This window comes from Vidua macroura, chromosome 2 (assembly GCF_024509145.1).
Source record: "Vidua macroura isolate BioBank_ID:100142 chromosome 2, ASM2450914v1, whole genome shotgun sequence".
Lineage (NCBI taxonomy): Eukaryota > Metazoa > Chordata > Aves > Passeriformes > Viduidae > Vidua > Vidua macroura.
In genome coordinates this window covers 27,347,337-27,374,480 of record NC_071572.1, presented here as the reverse complement: position 1 = coordinate 27,374,480, position 27,144 = coordinate 27,347,337, and the positions used below count along the sequence as shown (strand labels likewise).

Sequence of the window (27,144 nt, the reverse complement as noted above, 5' to 3'; positions counted from 1 at the left end):
CTTTGCCTTCATTTAAAGCTGTTCATAAATCTCCTGGCTTATGAATCTCTCAGTTGAATGCAGTTTTTGAATTTTCAAGTATTCTTTCTTTTCTTTAATACTGGTATACTGAAAATCAGTGTCTCAAGTTTCACATTATATGATACTCAGTTAAAATCTAAAGAAACATTATCTGTTATGGTGGTTGCTGTTTTAATTACCTATTTTAAAGAAGGAAATGCAGCAGGTGGTTTTAATTTTTTTCAGTGTAAGATGCATTTCATTATAGAGAAATAAGGGAGCAATAGTCAATAGTATAACTTACGGGTTTGTTTTCTGTGTGATAGGCTGAACAAGCATCTGTTACATCTGAATTTGAGAGCTACAAAGTCCGTGTTCATAATGTTCTAAAACAGCAAAAGAATAAATCTACTTCTCAGACAGAATCTGAAGGAGCCAAACAAGAAAGGTAAAACTAACATTTTTACTTGATCTGCAATCTGACTGTGGCACTGTCTAGCTGAACAGAAGAAATACTATCAGTTCCTACTGTTGTGGTGCTCTATTAGTTTCTAATAGCTGGATTTGTCTTTTTAATAACCATTATTTTTGTGTAGATCACCTATTGTTACAGTTGGTAGGAGAAGTAAGCTCTTAGGAATTTTTTTATGATGCATGAGCAGAAATTAGCTTGCACATTCTATGTAGTCTTGACGCGTCATTTTCTCTCATGTGAAGTAGCCAAGTGCCATTTGCAACTAAGAAGAAAAGAGCAGATTGGTTCAGTTCAACTGAGCTCACTTTGAACTTTTTCAGGAGTGAGTGGTTAAGTGTAGGTAAAGCTCTGGATGCCAATTCAGTCATCAGTTACTGCAGATTTATGAAATCCTGTATGTTGTATCGTATGAGGAAAGACTTGGAAGGAAAGAGTTACACTACCAAAAGTTCCCTGAAAATCCTTTAAGTACAGTCATAAGCCAGGTGAATTCAGATTTACTTCAGAAAATGTCTCAACTCACTGCAAAAGTCAGTCAGTTTCTGCAAGTTATTTTTATTAGCCATTGACGACTGTCCTTGGTGACAGACCGGGCGTTTATGTGTGAAATGCCCGGATTCGTTTCTGGCGTGGACCCTTAGTCGGTACCGGCAATTGCAGCCAAACATCCACCAGAGGGCGACTTGTGCCTTGTTAGAGGACTTGGGTTTAGGGCTGGTTTGGAGTTTTTGAAACATTCTTGCTTTTGAAGCAAACAAACTGTAAGAGTTACATTTCTTTGTCCTTTATGCAAAATTTTAAGAATTTCTGGTATTGTTAATTTTTTTGTTAGAGAGAACCATCTTGGAAACGTTAGAGAAGCAATAAACAGATGACAAATGGTTCCCAAAGAAATTATTTACAAGTATTAACACTAAGGATTAGTGAGATACACAGTTCATGAGATAATGGAGGTGTCTGCATATATAAACACAGAAATCAGTAAAAAAAGAATGTGTGTGACATAAGATTTTTTTCTTCCTGGTATTTCTGATTTTGAATTGTTTCTGACTAACTGAGTTTATCTGTTATGGACTTGATGTTGCTTTCTAGTAATTTGCTCAAAATCTACTCCAACCATTTGTCCCCTGTATTTGGTCTTATTGAACTGATGTGCATTTACTAAACAAACGAGAAAAAAGCCTCACTTTAAAGAAGAAATTTTTTCTCCCATCTGATTCCCATATATTATTTTCCTTCTGTCTTGTCCCTCCTTGAAGTAGAAAGTGCTATCAGTCATGCTTCCTACCCCAACAGTTGCATTCCCAGCAGTTCAGATGGGATGTGGCAAACCTTTTTCTATGTTGAAACAGAATCTGATTGTTTCTGCTGTAGCTTATTCTAAGATTATTTTGGTCTTAGTGCGGTGTTGATTAATAAATGCGCAAATTGGATCAGTTATCCAAAATGTAGTGGCTATGATATAGGTTCTGAAATAATGTAATTATTTTAAATGCATGTTGTGTGTTTCTTTTTCTTCCACGTGCAGGGAACAGTTGGAAATGGTGATAGATCAACTTAAAGTTAAGCTGCAAGATGCTCAGCATAATTCACAGATGAATGCATCTGAACTGCAGGCATTGCAGTCTGAACATGACACCCTGCTGGAAAGACACAATAAGATGCTGCAAGAGACTGTTGCAAAAGAAGCAGAACTCCGTGAAAAGTATGGTCTGCTGATGAATATATATGGATATTTTATTTTGTTTGAATTTTAAGATCCTAGCATGTGGAAGCCTATAACTGTACTTTACAAAGAAAAAGCATGTTGTTGAGAAAGTGAAAGGAACTTCAAAAGGATTGTTTGCTATTTCTCACAAGCCATCAGACACTTCCACAATGACAGTGAAATAGTAGCTGATAGGGGAATTTGAGATTTCTGCAAACCTTCTACCTCTTAACTATCAGATCTAAAAATTAACTTTTTTAAGCACACTGACTATTTTTAAGTCTAATGCCCAGCACCATATTTGTGTTGTACCACTCTACTAAATTTTATGGATGTTTCCTATTAAAAAAAATAAGATAGTTATATGGAAAGCAAACAAGTTCACTGACAAAATACCCAGTTCTTGTCCACCAAGTGCCTTTCTTACAGAAGGTACTATATTTTAAGTTTGTGCTTGCCAGAGGCTTAACTTACCTTAATTTGCCTTATTTTTGTTTCAAAATGAATGGAATCTGTTTAATCTGTATCACTCCTTGTAAAGTCACATGAGTGCCTAATACTTGAGCTCCACAAAAAGAGTCTATCATTGTCTTTTCTTCTCCATTTAGCGTACAGAGATATTCACATGAAGTATTAATTAGAAATTACTGATTGATATTAGGAACTGTTGACTTCTTGTCACTGTCTTTGTACAGTTTTATCTGTTTCTGATAGCTACATAATGATTCACTGTAGTCAACCAAATTAAGTTCTGCATTTTTCTGGAAACAGCACATTCCATAGTAGGTTCCCTTTATACTTAAACACTGGTCTTTTCTGCTCAGGCTCTGTTTAAGTCTGTATGCTTATAAGGGTGAGCCCTGGGCTTAGTTTTTCCATAAATGCATTCCATAAATGCTTGTGACTTTATTGATTATTATATTATAATATATCATGTCTATACTATATATTATTATTTAATATATTTAATTGCTTGTGACAATTTTGGTGTGCTTCTGGAGTACCTCCAAACCAAGTACAACTGATGAGTTACTGACATTTTTCTTGCTAACAGCTACACAATTCTTCACTGAAAGTTGAGGTTTAAAAAAAATAAACTTAGCTTCTTAGAAAGGTAAGTTTTAGAAGTCCCAAGTAAGTACTTTGTAAATAAATGTTATAGGAAGTGGAGTATAAGTGACATGCCCTGTATGATACTATAAACTGTCATGATGCAGTTTTAGAATTTAAGACTGTTTAGACCACAGTGTCTCTTAAGTTTTTTATTATTTCCTAAGATGTCTGAATATTTTGTTCTGAAATAGAAGTCGAGTTTATATAGCAGAGTGCATTCATATAAAAAATAATGTGTAGTTTTTTCAGTCTCAGATTTTCCCTGTAAAAAGAGGACTTTAAATGCAAAAATGTTGCACACATAGTCGTTCTAAGATATATATGTGAAAATTGAAAACTGCCTCAAACTGTAAAAATTTTGAAATGTAAAACTTACAGTGTTTTGCTGCTTGTATCTTACTGTTTGTGCATGCACTGTTTTCAGACTCTGCACAATACAGTCTGAGAACATGGTCATCAAAACAGAACATGCCCAGGCATTGAGTCAGCTGACAGCCCAGAATGAAGCTCTCCGGAACAATTTCAGAGATCAGGTCAGGAACCTGCAAGAAGAGCACAGGAAGACAGTAGAGACACTTCAGCAGCAACTCTCCAGAGTAGAAGCTCAGCTCTTCCAACTCAAGAGTGAACCAAGCACTAGAGGTAACTTCCAGGCAGAATACCAGGTTTTCATGGGTTACTTAGAGATTTGTGTACTTCAGACTGAAGCTAAAATGTGCTTACAGTGTTTGATTCTGTAAAATCACCAGCGACTTGTTCTGGGAAATCTGCAGCATGCTGTTTCAGTCCACAGATACCAAGTCAGGAATGCATCTTTTTTATTATTTACTGTTGCTTCAGAATCCTAAAGTCCTTGAATACATCCAGAGGAGGGCAACAAAAGTGGTGGAAGGACAGGAAGGACTGTCCTATGAGGTGCAGCTGAGGACTCTGGGTTGGTCTGGTTTGGAGGAAAGCAGGCTGAGGGCAACCTCATGGCTGTCTTACAGATTCCTGAGTGGGGGAAGTGAGGAGGGCAGTGCTGACCTCTTCTCCCTGGTATTCACTTACAGGACATGTGGGATTGGTTCAGAGCTGCCATGGGAAGGTTCAGACTGGACATTAGGAAGCGTTTTCTTACTGAGAGGGTGGTCATACTCTGGCACAGGCTTCCCATTGAAGTGATTGATGCCCCAAACCTGTCAGAATTTAAAGAGGCATTTGGACAATGTCCTTGAAAATATTTTAACTTTTGATCAGCATTAAAGTGGTCAGGCAGTTGGACTAGATACCTGTTGTCGGTCACTTCCGACTGGAACTATTCTGTTCTAGAATCTGCACCACTGATAGTGGTATCTGCAATATCAGACAGATGGAAGGAAATTACTTTGTAAACATTGGTGTTCTTCTTATCATGTCTCAGGTTTTGGAGCATGCTGCACATCTGCTTCAAGTATGAAGTGTAAAGCTAAAGTGTATTAGAAGCTATTTTAAGAATGTTTGTTATTTGTATACATGCTATTTATTATACTTGCTATTTGATCCTTCTTCCAATTTAAGATTTTACTGTCTTCAATCTCAAGTGCTATTTTGAAATCTGTAAAGTTTCTAATCAGGATGTAGTTGGACATTTGCCAAGCAGCAGTAACAGCTTAAGAAGTTGCTCTGTTATTAATGAAGTAGAAGGATAATGCACACAGTAATAAAACAGAAAAATTTACACCTCCCACAGGACTGGTTGAAACAAAAGTAAATTATTTTGCATTAAAGGTATTTGTTACCCTCACCATAGCTAAAACACACTTTCAGGGAGATGTACATGAAGGTTTCACAATTACTGAAATAAAAATTGCCAATCAAGTTTGGGTTTAGAACCAGACTTTGATTGGAATGGCCATTTGGAGGTGAAAGGCTGTATTTTGCTATTATAAATGTTATATGCTTTTATGTTATATGTTATATGTTATTTCTTTTGGCTTCACCTTCCCCGGCATTTTGAAGACTGTTTTATATACCACTCACAATCTGAGACAGTCACACCTAGCAAATAGCCCTCCCAATTTAATTGTGATATGAACATCAGTAAGTATCTTTCAGGTCCAGCTGTTTCAAATCTGGCAACAAAGAACTTGAGAGAGCGGCGGAGCACTGACCTTCCTGTGCTCGATGTGCACACTGTGGCTAGGGAAGAGGGAGAAGGTATGGAAACAACAGACACAGAGTCTGTGTCCTCAGCCAGCACCTATGTTCAGTCCTTGGAGCAACTGCTGAACTCACCAGAAGCAAAGCCTGGTAGGTAGAACGTGGCTTTCAGAAGTGCTTGCCTACATAGGTTGCAGAAGTTCATGCCCTCAAAATATTTTAGAGCGTTATGTTTTCATGCTTTTAGGTGCAAGACACAAGTCTAGTCAAGTGCCACTGAGTTTACACTGTCCTGAATTTGTAGAAGTTTTATCATTGATTAAGGACTTACAGTAGGACATTTCTACAGGTTTTAGTGATTTAAAGATGTCATATTTCTGAGCTTTCAGAGGGAAAAGACTGGATGAGCAAGTCAGTGAATAGTTACAGAAATTTTTGTATTCTGGATAAGTCTCTACTAGGGACAGTTAAGTGCTGATATAACCCCGTTAGTGAAAGGATAAAATTTCTGTTTATCTTAATGAGGCTTATTAGAACAGTACTTTATTCATAAGTTTTTTTTCCTAGGAAAGGGAAATCCAGCATGAAAAAGAATATTTTAGGAGTCCCCAAAAACCAGAAAAATACATGGTGGCATATAATCTTGTTTTAAAAGTCTACTGAACACTTCATGGATAAATGTTGAAAATCTCCATTTATGGGTAGGAAACAAAGAATAAGTTAAAACCAGGTATCTTGAGGTACTCTAGAACTATTTTACCAGTCCCCTTCTAATATATAAACAGAAATAGATCAGAAAATAAGCATGCAGCAGCGGCATTGATGCCTGTTAAGTCTGCACTCTGACTTTGCATGAATTCTGTTCATAAGAAACTACATTAATCAAGCCCTGATGTTAAGTTAGTATGAAGTAGATGCAAGTGCATTTTCCTTTTCTTAGTTTTCTTTTCTAATTAATTCCAGAACCATCTCAATGGCAAGCAGATCTCACCAAGGATGAACTGATTCAGAAACTAAACACAACAACTAAGAGCGCTGATCACTTGAATGAGTTACTTCGTGAATCAGAAGCAACCAATGCAATCCTAATGGAACAAATAAAGGTTAGCAGACACACAAGAGATGTGGGGACAGCTCTAATTTCCATGATCTGTTTCTTAGACCAAATATCTTTCAGAAAATCCCAGTCTATAAAAGTTTGGTGATGTAAAACTTAATTTGGGAGGAGGCTTTTATTCCACAGGTCTAATTAGTGCTTCCAGAGTATACTTCAGTTTTTTGGGGTTTTTTCCACCACAGTTTCTAGTTGGCTGAAGAGAAGGGGGAGAGGGGTGTAGGAGTAAAAGCTTCTATAAAAAAACTTCAGGAGCTGGGAAGTTTAATATTTATTAAAGGGTCTGTACTATTTTCACTTAGATAAAATTAGTAAATCCCAAGGGAAGCATTGTCTGGTTTCTCTTTCTGTTTTAGCTGTCTTAAGTTAGAAGCAGACACATGAACTAATGTATGAGTGAGCTTTCTGAAGACATTTCTCTAAATGTACTAAGCTTTCTTTTCTAAAATGCTTTTAAATTAATATCATCAGATTTCTAGCTATTTAACTGTTCCACTGTTACTAATCTTTTATTACTGATATTGTATCTCTATACTGCACAAATTTAATCCAAAAAGGGTATTTTTAGTCAATAACTTATTTCTTGCAACATTATCACATATTTAATTTTCACTGAATTTTTGTCCTGAATATGCTGCTAAACATGCATTATTCTTTTTGAAGCAAGCTGCGCAATTCATTTTTTAGCTCTTCAAAAGACCTTTGTTCAATTACTCATTAAGTGAGGCAAGCAGTATTACATATTTTTTCCTCATCTGCAGCTTCTTAAGAATGAAATAAGAAGATTGGAAAGAAATCAAGAGAGAGAAAAGTCTGTGGCTAATCTAGAATACTTGAAGAATGTTCTGTTGCAGTTCATATTTCTGAAATCAGGAAGTGAGAAGGAACGGCTGCTCCCAGTCATAGACACCATGTTGCAACTCAGCCCTGAAGAGAAGGGGAAGCTGGTTGCAATTGCCCAAGGTAGGTGGTGTTCAAAATATTGTCACAAAAAAGAGAAAAAGAAAGGAAAAGGATAGTTCTGTGCTGTCTGTTGTGTAGACCTTTGAGAAAAAACAAAACTTAGTATCATAATGCCAATGAACTAGTCATAAAACCATTTTCTTTGTTAGGAAGTTACTGTTCAGTTTTCAATAAACAGAAAAAGTACTGTGAAATTGACATAAAATATAATTTCTTCTGAAACATTCACATTTTAGGAAGACAATGATAAGATGAAAAAATTTTATGTGTTCACATTTTGAGTAGAGTTAATTTTTTTTTTTTGTCAAAATAGAGGTTTATATAATTGAATTATTTTCTTTGCAGATGTTCTAAACAGATAACTGAAGTGGTCCTCTCAAGGCAGTACTGCAGATCTAATATTAGTTTCAATATAATACATTTAAAGATATCTTAAAATATGCTCTTTGTTGAAGAAATAGAGGGACTAGGGAAAGACATAAAAAGAGTTAGGTATTTGCAAGAAATTAACACCAGATTTCTATGTACAATAATGTTCTGTTTCTACTTCAAATACTCTCAGCATTTGTTCCCTTAAATGCTTTTTAAGATATTGTTTGTCACTTCTCAATGAGAGTAACTGTAGCTTCTTGTACTTCATTAGCAATTGACCTATACTTTATCTTAGAATTAATATAAACAGTAAGCAACACATGCACATATCAGAACTTAAAACTTGTGAACAAAATCACATTAGAAAGGGAAGTGTTTAAGTATTGCATTCCATGATAGACTGTGCATTTGGAAAAATAAGATGTAAGTTAAGTTCATAGCATGTTGATGTTGTTCTGGCCCTCTAATGAAGACTGAACAGATTTTTCTGGAGAATGGTGATAAACTACCTTTTTCAGACATTCTTAACTACCCAAAGTAAAGTGGACTTGGTGGTACAATCCATATCTATGTCAGCCCAAGAGTGAATTCCTTTCTCAGCAAGCTTAAGGACAGCATTTGAAAAAGGATAAAGGCAAGGAATGGAGACAAGGATATGTAACCAAATGATGCACTGTCCAACATAATAGATGTCTAACATAATATAAAATATGTTTTTCTTCCTCCTTCAGGTGAAGAAGAGAGTACCTCACGGCCTTCTGGGTGGGCTTCATACCTCCACAGCTGGTCAGGTCTTCGATAAAGCAGTGGAAGCACTGAGTCTTTAAAAACATTCCACAACTGCAATACTCAGAAATCTTACTGTAGATCTGCTGGTGTTGTAGCATTGAACTACAGGGTTTTATTTGTGTGTGTTTTTTTTCAGCTTTTTAGGCTCTACTAAGAAAGAAGCCTGCAGTAGCCCTGAAAGATGGTCCTATGTTATGCTCTGGCAGCAGTGAACTATTTTTCTTGTAAATGTTAAAGCTGATAATAAGAACTATGAAGAGTGACAAATTCATTGCAAATAGCTTGGAAACAGAATTTGTCAACCTGTGATAGCTCTTTTGATATCAGTTTAAAAGTTTGACCTTATATTAACTGGAATAACTAGAGTTTAGATTTTAATCATTTAAAAGTGTTTACAGTTGCTTTCACATATCACTGTCAGCTAGCTAATCTATATGGTTAGTATTACTCTCTGCACATTTAAGAAATTTTAAATTATTTCCTCTCTTGTGATGACTACAAAATGTACGATAATTAAGAAATAGAAAGGGCATTTTCTGCTTTAAAGTTGTTGTCTTTCTTAAATTATTTTGCTTTTGCAGAACATGAAGGCAACAGTTCACAAAATGTAGAGGGTGCAAAAATCTGTATGAAATACAGTGCTTGTCACACCTGGGCATGGTACTGTAGTAGAGATTAGTGGCATCTATGGAAGCCTTAGTATACTGCTCCAAGATTCAGAGATCCTAAGTGAGCTGAAGCTTTTGTGAGCTTTGAAGCTTAAGATAGGGCTTTTTAATCTGAGGTTGGAAGTTTGTGGGAAAGACCAGGAAAAAATGTTCCATTACTGTAATGATGTCTCTAATTGGATGGCAAGACTACTCATACTGACTTAGTCATAGTGAAGACACTAAAGAATGAATCTGAGCCCACAGGTCAGACTCCTAACATTAACTTCTGAGAGAAAAGAATGAAGCTTTTGTCAATAGATGCATTTTTTAAATGTTCTAATGATTGAAGATCTTATTCTCTCCCTTGCCTGTGTGTATGTACGTTGTTTGCACAGATATTTGCACAGATGAGATATCTCTGTTCCAGGTTGCTCAACAGAATGTTAGAGGTTTTTCCCAAGAAAAATAAATTTCTACCATCTCTTCTTCTATTGTCAACACAGCACCTCTTTTTACGTTCAGTTGTCTTCTTCCTTATACAGTCCATAATATCTTTCACCATCTTAATTTATTTGTAAGGTTTTAAAAAGCATACACATGTGTTTGAATCCAGCTTATGTTTAAACCAGTCTTTCTGTCTTTTTCACTCATACTTTCATATTCTCTGTGTTGTTTTACAGAGAGTCTTTCCCAGGTACCCATATAAATACTAAATAGGGTTCTTCCTTTCCTATCTACCTTAGCTCTGAGGAGATGATGCTTCTTCCTTTAATATTGCCTTATTTCAGGCTGAGATTAATCTGAACATATGGACAGCAGAATGGCAGCATGTTAATAATAAACTGTTCAGTAAGGTTGCTTTTGGTTTAATTTTTTGCTTGTTGCGTATATTTCAGTAAACAATCAACAAAGCCAACGGGCTTTATTTAGGAATTTTAATTCCTTTCCACTGTCTTAGGAACTTCTATTTTCTTCCCCTCCTATATATATTTTAAGTGGAACTTTTATGGTTTGTGCTTCTGGGGAAAACATCCTCTGGGGACTTTCAGAACATAGAACTGATCAACAATAGTTTGAGGGATGAGTCTTTTTAGATGTCTGTAGATAGCAAACAGGAGGCTGTGTTTAGGCTTTCTTGCATTTGCCTTTGGAACGATTTGGACCAGTTCTCGGATGCTGGATTCCAACTCCTTATTCAGCTGGATTTGGTTAATGTCACTCAGAAGAATGCCAAAACAGCAACAGGAGAGATTTGAAACATATATAAAAGTAAGTGCTAGTCATCCTCCTGCTGTGATTTTAACAATGGATGCACATGAGTAGAAGGGTATGGTTTTGTCTCAGTTCACACTCCCTTTGCAGCTGACCTGATTTAGTCTCTGCTATTGCTTAAGAGCTGTGACAAGTTCCTCTTAAAATGCACATATTTCAGAACTGTAAATTATTGAACACTGTAAGCTGTGAATAAAGGTGTGCAAGTAACATATGACACTGGCTGTATGAAATACCAGTTGTTTATTGACTTCTTTCAAGTCTGAGTTGCATGCTCACTGTTTTTAGTAAAACTTGAGTACCGTACTTAAGAATGGAGTGAATAACTTGCATTAATATATTTTTTTACAATGAAAGATAGAGATCTTAATTAATGCAAAAATATTTTAATAACTGTTACTAACTGTTTTCTGTTGCTAAGATTGCCAGAACTTACCTATGTGGCAATAAACTGACTGTAAGAAAAAAAAGTTTAACAGACACTTGAGTAAATGGCATAGAAGAACATAAACTGGAAAGAGGATTATTTTGCATAGAGAACTTTTTATATGTCATATATTTGCATTTTAATGTACAGCATTGTAGCTGTGATTTGCTTTCAAAAAGCAGTTTAAAGTTTTAACTAGTACTGCTGCTTCTTGATATACTGTGGTGCTCTTTTTTGGAAGAGCACTGTGCTGACTTTGCTTTCTGGTTCTTTTTGTTTTCTTTACAGTGCCATACTTACTAGAATTTTTCACAGAAAATATCACCCTTGCCCAAAATGTTTATAAGCTCAGGACTGATTTTTATCTTTTAACAGCCTGCCTTCAGTCCAAGCATAAGGAGGGCATAATAATAATAATAATAATAATTCTGCTGTCACTATACAAATTATACATTAAGTAAAAACCAAAAATGGGAGTGATTCAGTGTTCCCAAACCTGCACTGTGGCTGAATTTTCAGCTGTCGAATGCTGACTTAGAAATGGGTTATATGTCTTTCATTTTCCCTTTACCTAGAAGGGAGACTCATCTGTGCAAGCAAAAAGTGCTCCAGCTGAAAGACAGGAAGATCAGAGCTTGTCAGGCTGTTGTATAGATGTGGCCAGTTGAAGGAGAGTAAGGTTGCTTTTTTTCTTTCATGACCCTCGTTACCTAAAGTATAACTGTGAGAATACAGGGTTCTATTATTTTCTAAATTTAAATCCTCCTTCGTCTATCTCCCTTCATCTATTTGCTGTGATAAGAGATGATATATCATTAAATTGTGGAGGAATGCCTAAAAATTCTCCTTACTTTGTACTAAGTGACTTTGAAGCCAGATTAAACATACATGCTTCATTTGGCTTATGCCTTAGCTTCACCCAGTGCATCAATACTTCCTAAACTACCTGCTAGTTCTACTATTGTTGGTACTGTGAAAATATCTCCCTTAGAAGCCTTGCAAATAGCAGTCATTACTCACAAGCTGAGAAACCGAATGTATGAAGAGATAAAAATATATTTGTTGTAGTAATTTCAGAATTGCTAGTCTGGATAGATAAGTATTTTGTTTGGAAATATGTCTTTGATGGCCTTTTCATGTGGCCATCACTTCAATAAAATTCACCTTTACTCAACAGAGTGCCTTTTCTTTTCCCTGAATGCCTGTTCTTACCTGAGAAAATGCTACTCAGGTGGAAGGTAGAAAACAAGGACTTTCTGCCATTGTATTGAAGAGATTTTATGGATCTGGTGTAGTATCCACAGCCTCTGTTTTGGAAGGCAACTACAGCAATGGATTCTTCTGCGTGAACAGAAAAGAAATTGGTTTGTTATAGAGTTTTTTTAGAAAAAAAATTTTGAAAAGCTCATTTAAGTGACTTCAAATGTGTTACTAGATTGTCACCAGCAATCTGACAATATTAGACATGAAGGAGAGGAGGGTTGCAGAAGCTGTTAATGGCCTTATTAGCAGGATTGCATTTAGTGTGTTTGAGTACTAACTACCTTATAAATCAGCACACTTTTCTAATTGCACACAACTTTGAAATGGCCATAATTACCTCTTCCCTAATACACTGTGATAATTTTTCTTTATCTGCATAATTGTCCTATTGCAAAGACTGCATGCTCAGTGGATGAAGAGGTGCTTGGTTTGATTTAGCAAGAGTTTGGCATGTTTATTTTCTTGCCAACCATTTTTCTTAGACCATGCTTATTACACAAATACGTGGTCAGAGAGGGGATCATAAGCTGTGAACAGAAGGCATAATAAATGGATACAAGGGTCAAAAAAGAGAGCCTGATACTTCCAGTCAACTTCTAACAGCTTTTACATAAGTTTATATATGCTATGGGGAAGGGGAATAATAATCTGACTACTTTTTAAATGAATTTGATTAAAATCTATCACATTGTGAAAGGATGAGAAGATGCATCTTAGATTCAGGAGCTTCCTTCCTTTCCTTCCTGTCCTGTGATTCTTAGGCTCATTCTGAGGATTCAGGCTGGACTGAATAGTGAAGACTGAGAATAGTAAAACAAGTATGGAAATGAACATCAGCATGCCTTGGTATTGGCAATTTTTTTTTTTTTTTTTTTTTTTTTTTTTTTTGTGCTATCAGCCTAAAGGCTTCTTAAGAATCCAAGTTAAATGTAATCAGTGTCAAAAACAGTGTGCTCTTTTGGGCATGGGCACAGTCCCAGTCCTCCCACAGCAGCCTTTGAAAGTGTTTTAAATTGATAGACACTGGATAGCAGCTGTGTACAAGCATAGGATTTAAGTGGGGTTTATTGTTTCATTGCCTGAAAATCGAAGCTTGTTCTGAGAACACTCAGACTGTTTCCGGAGGGGAGGTACATATTCGCTCTTGGCTCTCTTGCCCTTTGCAGCCTGTAGAGCATATCAAAAATAAAAAGCATAGAAACCATTATAGAGCTTCAGAAAAAGGCTTCTACCCAAATACTGTTTTACTGTTATTACTCCCCTTTGTGGAATTAAGTTGCTGATGCTCAGCATTACTCTTGCCAAGGGAGAAGGCCAATCACATCATTTTGGCTTAAGCATCCCTGTATTTATACAGACTAGTTAATATTCCTCTCACATCTAGTTACAGCTTTGGCTTAAACCTGCAGCTGTAGCAGTCCAGGTGAAGCTGCCCACCTTTGCAAGGGGTGGTCCTTCTGCTCCAGGGGGAGAGGGCTACAGCCTCTCCAGGGGAGAAAAGCAGATGGTGGCGATAAAAACCCTAAACAGGTCCTGTTGTTGAAGTGGCATCTCTGTCCCTGCCCTGACTACCCACCAGCCTTTCTCTTGGAAACTGGTTAAACCAGTTGATTGCAGTGGTGGGGGATATTGGATATCTTGCAGGAAGAGGATTTTCAGAAAATGCAGAAAAGCTAAGGATAGGTTTTGTAACATTCTGGGAAAGATGGGAATTGCAGTGACAAAAAGCTTGAAATAGAAAAATTACACACTTTTACTATAAAAAATGTGAGAGTAATACCATGATCTCCAAGAGTCATGATTTCTTAAAGTACCTGTTTTGTGGTGCTGCCATAAGTTTTTTCTTTAGCCTTTACTGAGTCTGCACAAGTACTGATCTTGTCATAAAGCAGAAATTTATGCTGCTAAATATGGAATTTTATTGATCAATTTTGCAGAGGTTTGAGATTGATCAATTAAAGTTATATCCTTGGTTTTGCAGTCTACTTCCCTCTTCCAAGAAAATTATGCCGAATATACTAAGTGTGTCTAAAATGCATGAAGCAGAAATCTGACTTGTTTTATATGGATGTCAGAATGATCACTGAAATGTCTTCCAGTATTCTGAGCAAACTACATGTTGTTTTTAATAATAGAAATGTTTTTTAGAGATATCAAATAGTGGTCAAAACTTATTTATTCAATTGATTAGTGGAGTTAATAATGCTGAGCAAAAATGTGAAACCTAAATAATACATTAACTGTTAATTAAGCTGTTAATTCATTAACAGCTTTGCTAAGAATATTTAGCTGGACACCCTATGTTCAAAAATTATTCCTACTTACATGGTCAAAGCTTCCTTCACTGTTGCTTTAGCTTCATAGCTTTGGAGGTGTGACATGAATGCTCACACAGTTTACAATTTAAATCCATTGATTATGTTAAGTAAACAACTATGGGGCTGCTCTGCTAACAGGCTCTCAGAGTCAGAATAGGCTTAGATTGGATATTAGAAAGAAAGTCTTTACTGTGAGGGTGGTGAGGCCCTGGAACAGTTGCTCAGAGAAGCTGTGGATGTCCCATCCCTTGAAGTATCCAAAGCCAGGTTGGGTGGGGCTCTGAGTAACCTGGTCTAGTGCAAGACATCCCTGCCTGTGGCAGGGGGGTTGGAACTGCATGATCTTTAAGATCCCTTACAACCCAAACCATTCTATGAATCTACCATCTGCAGTTGCATGAAGTTCTGGAAGAAAGCAACAGCTCAAGCAAATACCACAGTTAGAAGTTACATACTCATGTCTCTTCATACCACTCTGGCAAAATCATAAAAAACTTTTTCATTTCCAGAAAAAGAACTTGATGTAACGATGCTGATATCTGTGATTAGAGACAGGCAGCCAAATTCTTTGACCAAGCAGCTGCCTTCTCATCTGTCCTCAATAAGCCTTCCTTTCTCACTTCTTCCCCAGGCCTACAATAATGGCCTTGTTCAATGTCAGCAAAGCTGACCATGCATTTAGCTCTGAATAGGCTCTGTGCTGTCACTTAAGAGTGACAGAATCATTTAGGTTGAAGAAGACCTTGAAGATCAAAGAGTCCAACTGTTAACCTGGCACTGCTGAGTCCATGTCACTAAAGTGTCACTGCCAGCTGCAGTACAATAAGTTTGGTATTTCAACAGTGATGGAAAATGTAAAGTAGTCTGGAAACAGAACATCAAAAGCATATGCCTACTTAAAACTGCATTTTATGCTGGTCTTAAAGGGAGAGATGAGAGTAAAAAAAAAAAAAAAAAGCATTAATTTTGTGATTAATGTGCTGGTCTGGAGACATGGAGTCCAAATTCCCTGCTTTGCCACATGCTTCCTTTGTGAATTTAATTTCAGCGTCTCTATTTCCTGACATGCTGGGGATAATGGCACTTTTGTACCTGATGCCAAGTACATTAGCAACAGAATGTTAAACTTTGTGATGGGTTTGTAAACTGAAATAAGTAGGCAGACTACCATATTTTCTTTAAACTGCATAGGAAGAAAATCACCATAGCCTGCATTACACTGGAATGGAAGGAATGATCTCCTTAGGAGTCTGTGGTGTGTGCTTTGTGAATCCTATTAAATTACTTGCTTAAGTATTCTAGACTGAATTTTACAAGTTAATTAGAATGCCAGCATGGCCTAATACTATGTAATGGATAATTAATAACAATTAAGAATTGTTATTTCTGTTGTAAAGCAAGACAAAACAAAAATTTAAATCAGCCCCCAAGGCGCAAACTTGCTGCAAAGTGCAGACAGCCTGAGGAGGGAAACTCTGAAACTGAATTCCTGGTTTTTCTTGGTACTTAGAGTTTCCAAAAGCTGCTAGTACTTAGTGTTTGGCATTTGTACGTGCTTGGGGAAGGCTCTCCCACTCTCTATGAGAATGCCTTTGCTACTTTGAGATTATATTGCTAGCAGACTAGGCTTTAGGGATTTCATCTTTAAAAGCCCTGGAAAACTGTACGTTATGCAATTCTTGCTGTACGTTATGCAATTCACTTGCTGTTAAATCCATTAAAGTGCCCTCCAAAGGAAGCGCCACAACGGCTGCGCTTGTTGGCTGGCACTGCCTGTTAATTATTTCCAGAATTTACTATTTTGAAGTCTGCGGCCCTGGTGGTTGCACACCTGCCCAGCCACCTCCCTGCCCTTTCAGGCTGTGCTGGTCAGTGGTGCTGCTCTTTAGCAGCCAGGGACATACATACAGCTCCCCAGGAGGATCAGCAATGAGAGAGACCCTGAAATCCTTGCAGACAAGCTGAGGTTAATTAAAGACATTCATGAAGCTGCCTACAAGTAGTGGCAGACTGCCCAAAGCAGATTAGAAAAAAAATAGAAGGGTTGTATTACCTTCAGCTGGCACAGAATGAGTACTTACTTATTTAGATGATATAAGGAAGCTTTGCTGATAGACTCATTAAAATAGGTGAGTGTTTTGGGGTTGGGCTTGGTTGTTTTGTGGGGTTTTTTGTTTGTTTTAATTGAAGGGGGTGGTGTGATTGGTTTTTCAACATAATCACACCATTTTTGATGTTGGCATGTATATCTGGAAGTCACTTGTCCAACCTCCGTTCAAGCATGGCTATCTACAGCAAGATTCCTAGGATCACATCCAGATGCTTATGGAGTACCTTTAAGGGTGGAGACTCCACAGCCTCCACAGACAACCTCTGCCAGTGTTCAGTCACTCTCACAGCAAAAATTTTCCTGATGTTCAGAGGGAACCTTCTGTATTTCAGTTTGTTTCCTTTGCCTCTGTTCCTGTCACTGGATTCCACTGAAAAGATACTGACTTTGTCCTGCTTTTACTCTCTCTTTTCAGATATTTTTATTAGTTGGTAAGATGTCTCTGAGCCTTCTCTTCTTCGGGCTGAGCAGTCCTAGCTCTCTGTCTCTCCTCACAGGAGAGGTGCTCTAGTCTCTAAATAATCTTAGTGGCCATTTGATGGGCTCTTTCCAGTATGTCCATGTCTTTCTTGTACTGGGAAGCCCAGAACTGGGCTCAGCCCTCCAGGTGTGGCTTGACCAATGCTGAGTAAAGGGGAAGGATCACAGCCCCCTCTTCTGGCATATCATCCCTTCCCTTTTCAGCCATATATTCTATTTTCCTCTTTATGCAGAAATGTATCCTCTGTGATGCTAAAGTCTTGCTGTGTTTGATTCCTCATCTTGGCAAGCAAAACTGAACCCTGCCAAGGAGAAAAATAACAAATAAAAAAAAAAAAAAAAAAAAAGGTACTACAGACAGTCTGTGTTTCTACAGCTGTAGTCCTCTCTAGAACCATGCTTCTGGCACAGCCATCAAATACGTTTGTGCATCATAGTCCCCAACATTCACATTCTTTTCCTGTTTCTGATGGATACCAAAGTAGATGTGCTTCATATTTGAATTATTCTTTCTGATCTGTGCTCACTCATCTGTGCTCCACTATGCTGATCTTCACTGGCTTAACATATTCCTTTGATCTGTCTTCTTGGAGCCATATAGATATTTCCTTAATCCTGGCAGGCAAATATTTGCATTTTTCATTCCAACTCGCCACTTCCTTGTTCTGGGACAGCAATGGGTGGCAATACAGACAGCTCAATAACACCACCTTTTCTGTTATGCTCCTTTCATTTCTCCATAGTCTGCCTTTCAAACTTCCCTGATTTGGAATGAGGTCGCTTTTCTCCAAGTGAAGTGGAAGGTTTGGCCCCAGGTTTGGCAGTGTTGGAGGTAACTTTCTTACATTTACTTTATAAACTTCTGAGCCTGAGCGAGGTGCTAGCCTTTCCCCATGCCATTGCTTATTAATGCTGTTACATGCTTAAATAATGTTGATCTAAACCGGACTCTGGCTCCAGCACAAGTCACCTAAGTATATTTGGCGCTTCAAGGTGTGGCGACAACTTCCTTGCTACAAATTATCCTGCACTACCCGACCACGTGTAGGAAACAGTGAAAATACTTGGAATTGTTTTGACATCAATTTTCGGTTCTGGAAAAAGAAAAAAAAAAAGAAAAAAAAAAGCCGAAAACAACAAAACCAGCAACAGCCGCTCCCAGGTACCTACTTCGCGTAACTCCGCGGGGCGTTCCGGCCGCCGCATCTCCCGCGGGGCTGACGGAGGAGGCGAGCGACCTCTCCCGCGGGCCCAGCGGGAAGCACATGGGGAGGGGGGACCCCAGCTCTTTGCAGTGGGCTCTGTCCGCTTCTCGGGCTGGGCGGTGGGATCCCATCTCCCGGCGGTGCCTCCCCTCTTTCCCGGCCAGGGGATCCCATCTCCCGCCGGTGCCTCCCCTCTTTCCCGGCCAGGGGATCCCATCTCCCGCCGGTGCCTCCCCTCTTTCCCGGCCAGGGGATCCCATCTCCCGGCGGTGCCTCCCCTCTTTCCCGGGCTGGGGATCCCATCTCCCGCCGGTGCCTCCCCTCTTTCCCGGCCAGGGGATCCCATCTCCCGCCGGTGCCTCCCCTCTTTCCCGGCCAGGGGATCCCATCTCCCGCCGGTGCCTCCCCTCTTTCCCGGCCAGGGGATCCCATCTCCCGGCGGTGCCTCCCCTCTTTCCCGGCCAGGAGATCCCATCTCCCGGCGGTGCCTCCCCTCTTTCCCCGCGCGGGGGCGCAGCGGGGCCGGGGCGGGGCGCAGCGGAGGGCGCCCCCCGGCGGCGGGCGGTGCCGCCCAGCGCCATTACCGCGGCCCGGCGAGGCCCCGCCCGCCGCCGGTGGGGAGCGCTTGGCGGGAGCGGCGGGAGCGGCGGCCGCCGCGATGCTGGGGGTGGCGGCGGCGGCGGGGATCAACTGTAACAGGTAGGAGAGGCGCGGGGGCCGGCCGCATCGTCCCGTCCCGCCTCCCGCGGCGGGCGGCCGCCGAGGGCGGCGCTTTGTCTCGGCCGGGCCGCTGTCACCGGCTGCTGCCCGAGAAAGGCGCTTTCCCGCTGCTCCCGCGGGCGCCGGCGGGGTCGGGCTGCGGTCCCGCCGAGGGGACGGGGGGCCCGCAGCCGTGCAGGGTGTCCCTGTGAAGTGTCCGTTTCACGGGGAAACTTTTCCCTGTCCCGGCAGCCCCGGGAGCCGCTGCGAGGGGCACTGCAGGAATCCCTTCTCTCCGCAATCCCCTGCTCGGCGTTAGGCGCTCGCTCGGAGCGCTGGGGTGGGCCCTGTGCCCTTGTTACGGCGATCGGGAAAAACACCCAGAACTGGGGCTCGCACGTCCCGGGAGCGGCGTGAGCGCGGTCTGATGCCCAGTGCGCTAAAGGGTGCCCTGTCCTGGGCGGGCGGTGGCTCTGTTAAAAGCATCATACTAAATAACCTCGGGTGTGGATGTGGTGAGATTCGTGATGTTTATGCATATTCCACAATTAGCGAGTAGTCCTGTCTTGGGGACTGGTTAATGGGGTGGACTACGGAAAGCAAAGGCTGCTCTACTCATTGCTCAGTGTTTCAAAGCCTCACCCTGTGCAGTTTTTTCTTGGGAAGAAATGGCCCTAATTAAAGCACTTGGCAAAGTGTTGTGCTAATATGTAAAAACACGGAGCTGAGGGAAGGAAAAAGAGTGATTTTGTAGCTGCTGTGGACTGCAGGTACAGGACGGCTGCTGGCACACAAACTTTAGCCTGTCTAAAGACTGCCTTATCTTTCCCGCGCTCGACTTCTCCTGCAGGCTCCTCCAGCTCTCTGCCATACCTTTGGAGAAAAGCTGTGGCAGTTGCAAAGTCAGGCTGAGTTTGGGCTACAGAGGTGCCATCCTGAGCAAGGTGAGCCAGCTCTTCTCCCGGTGTCAGTACCCTGATGTCCTGGGCAGGATCTCACCAGCCTTGACCAGCTGCAGTGCAGCCACATGCTTAGAAAAACATGATAATGTGATTCAGGTGTCCTTATGTGTTGTGGGTAACTGTTTCTTCTTTGGATGTTCCAACAGCCACTTGCTTTCATAGTGGGTGGTAGATGCTTCCAGGCCAGGATTCTTTCTGCATTCCTGAAAGTGGCCGAGTTGTCAGTATTTGTGCCGCCAGCGTCAGTCGGTCGCGACTGCGCGTAGCTCTGTGTCTTTCAGCCCCACACAGGTGCTCCGGCTGAGCCGCCTCTTTGGCCAGGTAAACAGAGCAATTACATATTTGGCATTTGTTCTGCTGAAGCTGTCAGGGAGTGGGCCAGCTGCCCTGCTGGTACATGCTTCCAAGGATATGAACTAAGCTACACCCCTGGCACAGTGAGAGGTTTTGGGACGAAGTCAGACTAGAGCCCCCGCTTGCAGAAACTTGCAGAGATGAAGTAGCAGGGAGGTTACCTGCTGCAGCATGCGGCTGGCCAGCACATCCCGGGACACACTGGTGGCAGCAGAGCCATCCAGGGTGCGGCTGGCGGCTCAAGCATCCTTTCACAGCAGCAGGAGCAATGCTGCCTCCTGGCCAAGCAAATCCTCCCGTGGCTGAGAGTCAGCCTGGAGTCCTGCTGCTGCTGGTGTGCCCTGAATAAGAAATGTTTGCCCAGTAAAGACTGGACGTGGGGCCCCTTGCCTAAAAAGGCTGGCTTCCTCTGTTCCTTTCACCATTCTTTTGGGGTGAATGGTTGTATGGAGGACAAGGGCCTGTGCTGTGGTTAGGGAGGTGAAGGTGCTGTGTGGTTCACTGTCACAGAAGCATGGCTTGAGGGAGCAGAGGGAGGTGCCAGCCAGGACAGCAGGGCTGCTCATGTAGCAGGGGACACAGTGGTGAGAGGGTGTGGTGCCAGCTCCTTCGGATGAGCTCCAAGTCATCTGGCTGAGGGGGTTTTCTATAGACGATTCCAGTCCACTGAAGTTGAAACAAAGGCATAGGGCTCTTGGAAGATGCATTTTGATTTTGTAAAATATAAGGAGAGAAAATTAAAAATTGATGTGTTTTCTTGTTTTGGTTCTTTGGGTTTAAAAAACCCACTAAAAATGTGACTATTTCATTCAAACCTCCTTTTTAACAAAATGTAAAATGATCTCAAAGACATCTGGTCAGCAGGTATGCACAAGGAAATACTTCTCTTTGTAACTTTTTTTTTTCCCCCTCTTTGTTTTATGGAGCTTTTTGAACTTGAGTCACTCCTGTGGCTTTTGTTTTGCAACTAGAGGAACTTGCAGGCTGGTGCTGTCACTTGAACAGTCGTTACTGAGGCACAGCTTTCTCACTCAGAATCACGCTGGGAGACCAGACTCTATCCTGGAAGAGAGGGATTTAGGTAAGGAGGGATGCACAGTGGGTCGATGCTGGGTAGTGGTGGGCAGTTCAGGATTGCTTGGTGTGCTGCCTGGGGCTGATAGCTCGTTGTGGCAATGCCTGCTTGCTTTATAAATGTCCTCTGAGTTTTGTGGGCAGCTTTTTCAGCTGGTTGTGCTGAACTCATCTTGATGTGTTGTCATTGGAATAAGTTTCATATGTGGTTCAGAGAAAAACATTAGGTTCTCTGTTCAGAACCATTATTATCTTAAGCTTTTGTAGTTTCCTAGAACAAACAGAGTTTTTCTTTGTAGCAAGAAATACAGGCCAGCATGCAGCAAAATACTGGAAAAAGCCAGGTCCTCCTGACTCCAAGTATAACTACGCTTGAAAAACAAGTACAGACTCATTGGATTTACAGTTCTTATTTCACTGTAGACTGTGAAGCTGAAAAACAGGGGCACACTTCATGGTGTTACTGGCTCTGATAGGGGATTCTAAATAAGAAGCTAAATGTGGTGCTGCAGTTTGGTCTCAGTTGTAGTGCACAAGTCTTTTTCTTACAACTTGCTCCATACAGTTACTGCAGGGGAACCATTAATGGTCTGCAATATACAGAGGGTGGTTTGCACAGTTAACAAATTCTTTCTCAAGTTGCAGTGAAATATTTATTATTGGAGCACTTAAGGCAATCCTTTCAGCTCCTGCAATTGTGGCTTCATGCTGTGTGTTAGGTTACACATCCTGATTTGTCTGTGCTTTGTTCTCTTCCAAAGCCCAGTTCAAAAGTTTTTCACTCCGTCGCATAATGCAATCTCTTACTACTTTTCAATATAGGGAGGCTTTAATTATTAGCTGTGATAAAGCAGCTTGATAGTCAGTGGGGAAATTACTCTTGTCAGGCCTTTCCACGATGGTGAGTGCTGATGACAAGGAAAGTGAAACTGACAGTCACGTTTTCATAGCCAAAGCCTTCCCTTGTCTAAGCTATGCCTGGTGTGAACCAAGCAGCCGTGTACGTGGTCTGCTGTTCTTGTCGTGTTGGGATGTGCTACAGAGCACGTCACCCTTAACAGCCTGTGCAGAAATGCTGCTGTTGGGGCACAAAGGGTGAAAGGTCCTAATTCAGTCTGACAATTAGGGAAAATGTAGCAGGGGACTGTGCCCTGGGGTTAATATTTTTCTTCCAATTAGGATGCTTCTTTGCAATTATTTTAGCATTTCCCTTCCTGTGGTGTGTAAGTCTTTATGAAAATGCTGACTTCTGTGTTTTAAACAGATAGAAGCAGGGGGAAAAACAAGTCAGGATACTGTAATTTCCTTGTAATTACTATGGTTTTGTGTACCATAGGAACTCTTTATGTCAAACAGTTTGCTGAATTTGTCTCAGCATCGGGAGGCTGTCAGCAATATGCAGGATGCCAGAAGCTGATGGTGTGGACAATGACAAACTATGGACAAAGTGGACCTCCCCTACAGCCTGAAACCATGTTCCTCTGCCAAAATGGCATAGTCTGGAGCACCCTATAGTGCATGAAAAATAGCATTACAACATGGTTGGCACCCAGGAAGAGGTTTTATGCTCTGTATTTTTCATATTGATTGCTTTTCTTTATATGATAAATAAGAAGTTCTCGAATTCCAGCTTGGATGATGCTTCTTTTCATCACTTTTTGATTTATTAAAAAACCTCACCAGCCACTTCTGTAGAATTCAGTGAGAAGGTGGGTCCTTAATCATGTGGATTTAGGGTTGTTTCAAACACTGGTTGCATCAAATAGTTTGAAGAACTGAGAACACACTGGTGGATATGTTGTCTGAGTAAAACCTAAACTGGTGTGAAGAGTAGAGTTAAAACCGGGGGGGGGGTGTGGGTTTATTTCTTGTATCATGGGTGGGGAATTGATGTGGATCTTCTGGGGAGCTAAGGCATTGTAATGACTTTATGAACATTTCCTGGGTGGCCAGAGCAGCGCAGGGTTGCTGCTGTGCTCAAAATTAAACGGGTTTTCTCTATTAATATGTTGTTTTATTGTAGTTGGGGGCACTGGGAAAGACCACAGCAAAGCAATACAGTAACGCCTGCAAATATTTGGGAGGCAACAACATGGCAAACTGGCTTCAGTCCAGACCTCACACTGACATTCTGCAGCTGTGGGATTGATGTGGGGAGAGGGAACCACACAGAGAATTTCAAATCCACCCTGAGAGGGGAAAAAAGGGACCTTGATACTTTGCAAGGACTCTTTTGTGGGGGCCTGGCCATCCCCACCGGGGCTGGGTACTGCCTGGCCAGGGCAAGGAACTGGCTGTCAGCCTCCTGTCTTGCAGAACAACAGCATCCCTGAGATCTCTTTTGGTGTCTCTTGGCACACTCCACCTCTGATTTGGGAATGAAAAATACACTTGGCGAGTAGGGTAGAAAGGGATGCCACTGGCACTGCTAGGGTAAGGCAGCCCCTGTGGATTCAGGGCACAGTGGCCTCTGCTTGCAAAACCCTCTGGTTTTCGGGAGGAAACGCTTGCAAATAGGCACATATTGCTGAGCTTTGTGTATGTTCTCTTCTGAACTGTGTTGGTAGTAGCACAGACTTGTGTTTCATGGCAGAGAGATGGGCATTTGTGCTGTATGAAGTAACTTATTTTTGCTAGGTTCTGCTGTGAGTGGGCTGAGATTCACTTGGCAATGGCTGTCTCCCAGACCCAGCTCTGGCCAGTGTTATGATTCAGGACAGATCATCTATGGGCCATGCCAGGGCAGCTGCTCTTCCCATGGGCAGTGATGATTACACAGATGTTTTAATTAAGCATGTGGTTGTGTTACAGCCGCCTGGGGTGACCTGCACATTCCTGTCCCCCAATATTTCTTGTGCCAGCACCAGGGACTTGAACCAGCTGAAAACCTATGGTGAGGGAGATTGGTAGATACATAGATTTTAAACTGAGTTTGTCTCAATCTGGATTGATTCCTTGATCTTGAGGGTGGCAGTGATGTTCATGGGAAAGAGCTTGGGAAAGGTGGCAATAGCCATTTCAGCAGAGAGCGGTGTGAAAAGTGGAGTTGTGTGACAAGGTGTTGGGGATTTAAAGGAGGGAGCAGTGTTTGGTGGTGGTCTGGGTTGGGTCTGGGGACTGCTTGTGGCTGCCCTGGGTGCGACGTCAGGGTGGGGAGTCCATGCTCTGATGCACTGGAAGAAGCATCACCTATCTGCCTACAGGTTGTTGTGGAAGGATTGTCTGGGCAATTTTGCTTTCTGTTGTGGCAAGTGCACTTGAGTGTGTTCTCTCTGCAGCTTGCTGTCCCCTCTTACTGCTCTGCCTGAAGGGAAACCACCCTGGCAGTGGTTTGTCACAGTTCTCACTGAATTGGTTTGCAGAAGTTCACCTTCAAAGGATTCAGAGAAAGGAAATCTCGTGTCCTGCCCCCCGCCCAACACGTGGTTTATGGTTAGAAAAGGCACAGAGAATAGTGACACATCTTGATGCCTGTTTAAATCTACCTGACATTTGTTGGTATGACAAGACTTCATGATCTGGAGATGCCCATGAGCTTTCTTCACCCATTGCTTTCAGGTCCCAGAGGAACTGGATGCTGTTTGTACCCACTTATACTGTCAGAAAAAAAAAAAATGGAACAAGATATGCTATGAGCACTTGCAGGCTGAGCTCTGCCATGCAGAGACAGAGCTGTGGGGCAGCCACAGCACACGTGGCTGCTGGCTTTTTCTCAACCACTGTGCCCTGGAGACAAAGCAGGCTGTGAGAGAGGGGCTTGTTGGGTGGGAGGTGTCGATCAGCTTCACTGGAACTGAAATAAGGACAGGCACTTCTCTAATGAGACATTTCTGTAGTACTTTAAACAACCCAGAAAACTTTTTTTCTCCTTTATGTGCTTCCTTTTGTGAGTCTATGCAGTTGCAAGAGAGAGGCAATATTCTGATTATATGAAAAAGGATTTGAAATGGAGCATTTTAAAGCTGCTGTTGTTAAGAAAAAGCTGACTTTTGAATCTTTGTTCCTTCATTCACATTTTTTTCCTTTTTGTTAGCCAGTCTCAGGAAATGAGAACATTCTTTTGGCTTTCCTTGCCTGAGTCACATCTTATATATATATCTATCTCTATATAAAAATATGTTAAAACATCTGGAGATGTTTGTTTCAGAGAGGTACTTGTTTTGTATTAGAGTGTCTGAACTTTAAGTGTTTATACACAGTTGGATGTTTCCAGAATTTCCCATACTTCTCTGGTTACAAGGACATGTATATATTGCTCTCAGAAAAGCAGAGGGAAATGTGCTGATAACCTAGGGAATATATACAAATAAGTAAAAGTGAAGCCTTTCAAGAAAGTGAGAATTTTCTATTTTTTTTTTTAAATTAAACTATCAAAGCTATTGTTTACCTTGAGTTGCATCCAAATATGTAGTTGTTTAATGTTTGCTATGTATTAAAAAATAAAGGTGTGAAGAGGGAAATCAGAAAATACTAGTATCTTTTTCCTTGTTCTTTTTTCTTTAAAAAAAGGGGAAGGAAGGTTTTAAAAGCTTATTACACCCATCTCTGCTACTGAGTGGGCTGACACTCACTGGGCTCTGGCAGTGCTCTGAGTGCACGGTGGGGTCTCCCTGCCTCCCTCTGTCCTCCCACCGGGGTCACACGGAGATCGTGAGACTGCTCGAAAGGAAAAACAAAAATCCATTTAGTTTAAACCAAAGGCCAAATATTTAACTTTAGTGGGGGAGGTGGTGAGATTTAGGAGAACGAGTAAAATTCCCACCCTTGGTTGTTTAACATAGCTGCACTGAAAATAATGGGAAGCCAGGGATGGTGGGTGCTGGTGGTGTCCTGTGCAGGGAGGGATGCAGGGATGGCAGCGGGGTGTGAGGATTCCCCTAATGGGCTCCATCTGCCATGACCACATAATCTCCAGGTGTTCACAGCAGCTTCTCCTCCCACAACTTCCACTGAAATGCCCTTGAGTTTATGGCTTGGATACAAAACCGCTCACTGATCAAATATTTTGATTGCATCCTGGCCTTCCTGTTAGTTTCTTTGATCTTTTCTGATTAGTGGATTATAGCAGACTTTCAAAAGCCTTGTTTGTTGAAATAGTTGTATAAATATGATCCTCGGGGTAGGTGTTATTTAGAAATGTACTTATCTCCCAGAAAAAAGTACTTATCTCCTCCTTTTGCCCCTTTAGTGGGCTCATTTGCTATTGTGCATCAAAGAAGTGTGATTTCTGTAATTATATCAGAGCATAGCAGTTTATTGTTAATTGTTTGAAATAATCCAAAGGCCAGTGGGTCTTATTATTTTGGCTGATTCCCTGCTCATTCAGACACTGAAGAACTGTTTCAGGTTCACATTTGAAAAAAAAAAAAAAAAGAAATACAAGAAACTCACAGAACCTGGACAGTCTGGGGTGGGGTGGAACTAAAGGCCTCGCAGCCCTGGAGTGAATCCCCCTGTGTTGAATTCTCTCACAGTTAAAATTTGTCTCTTTTCAAAGTGAAAAGGCTCCCCTTCTCCACAGGCATCCTGCTGATATGATTTCCCTTCTGAAATGGCTTCGTGCAGCCTCACTTAATGCCATGCTGGAAGCTAGATGTCTTCAGGCACTGGCACAGTGCTATCTGGTCACCATGTGGGGTTTAGCTTTGTGGAGAGATGAGTTCTACCATAGCTTT

The 27,144-nt window shown here is 41.2% G+C and overlaps 2 protein-coding genes across 3 annotated transcripts in view; both read left to right on the top strand.

Moving 5' to 3' along the window:
* Nucleotides 1-12,178, top strand: part of GCC2 (GRIP and coiled-coil domain containing 2) — a 32,654-nt gene extending 20,476 nt beyond the window's left edge. Inside the window, exons 17-23 of the mRNA XM_053970166.1 lie at nucleotides 327-448; nucleotides 2,004-2,180; nucleotides 3,721-3,938; nucleotides 5,373-5,567; nucleotides 6,381-6,520; nucleotides 7,293-7,494; nucleotides 8,598-12,178. Of these exons, the coding sequence (XP_053826141.1) occupies nucleotides 327-448; nucleotides 2,004-2,180; nucleotides 3,721-3,938; nucleotides 5,373-5,567; nucleotides 6,381-6,520; nucleotides 7,293-7,494; nucleotides 8,598-8,668 (1,125 nt within the window). The 3' untranslated portion in view covers nucleotides 8,669-12,178. The remainder of the gene's footprint in view (nucleotides 1-326; nucleotides 449-2,003; nucleotides 2,181-3,720; nucleotides 3,939-5,372; nucleotides 5,568-6,380; nucleotides 6,521-7,292; nucleotides 7,495-8,597) is intronic.
* Nucleotides 12,179-19,003: 6,825 nt separating this feature from the next.
* Nucleotides 19,004-27,144, top strand: part of LIMS1 (LIM zinc finger domain containing 1) — a 68,663-nt gene continuing 60,522 nt past the window's right edge. The window contains exon 1 of one of the 2 annotated variants that reach the window (XM_053970831.1): nucleotides 19,004-19,079. In XM_053970831.1, the coding sequence (XP_053826806.1) occupies nucleotides 19,039-19,079 (41 nt within the window). In that variant the 5' untranslated portion in view covers nucleotides 19,004-19,038. Of the gene's footprint in view, nucleotides 19,080-21,238; nucleotides 21,260-27,144 lie in introns of those variants that run through there. The other variant, XM_053970833.1, reaches the window with a different exon arrangement.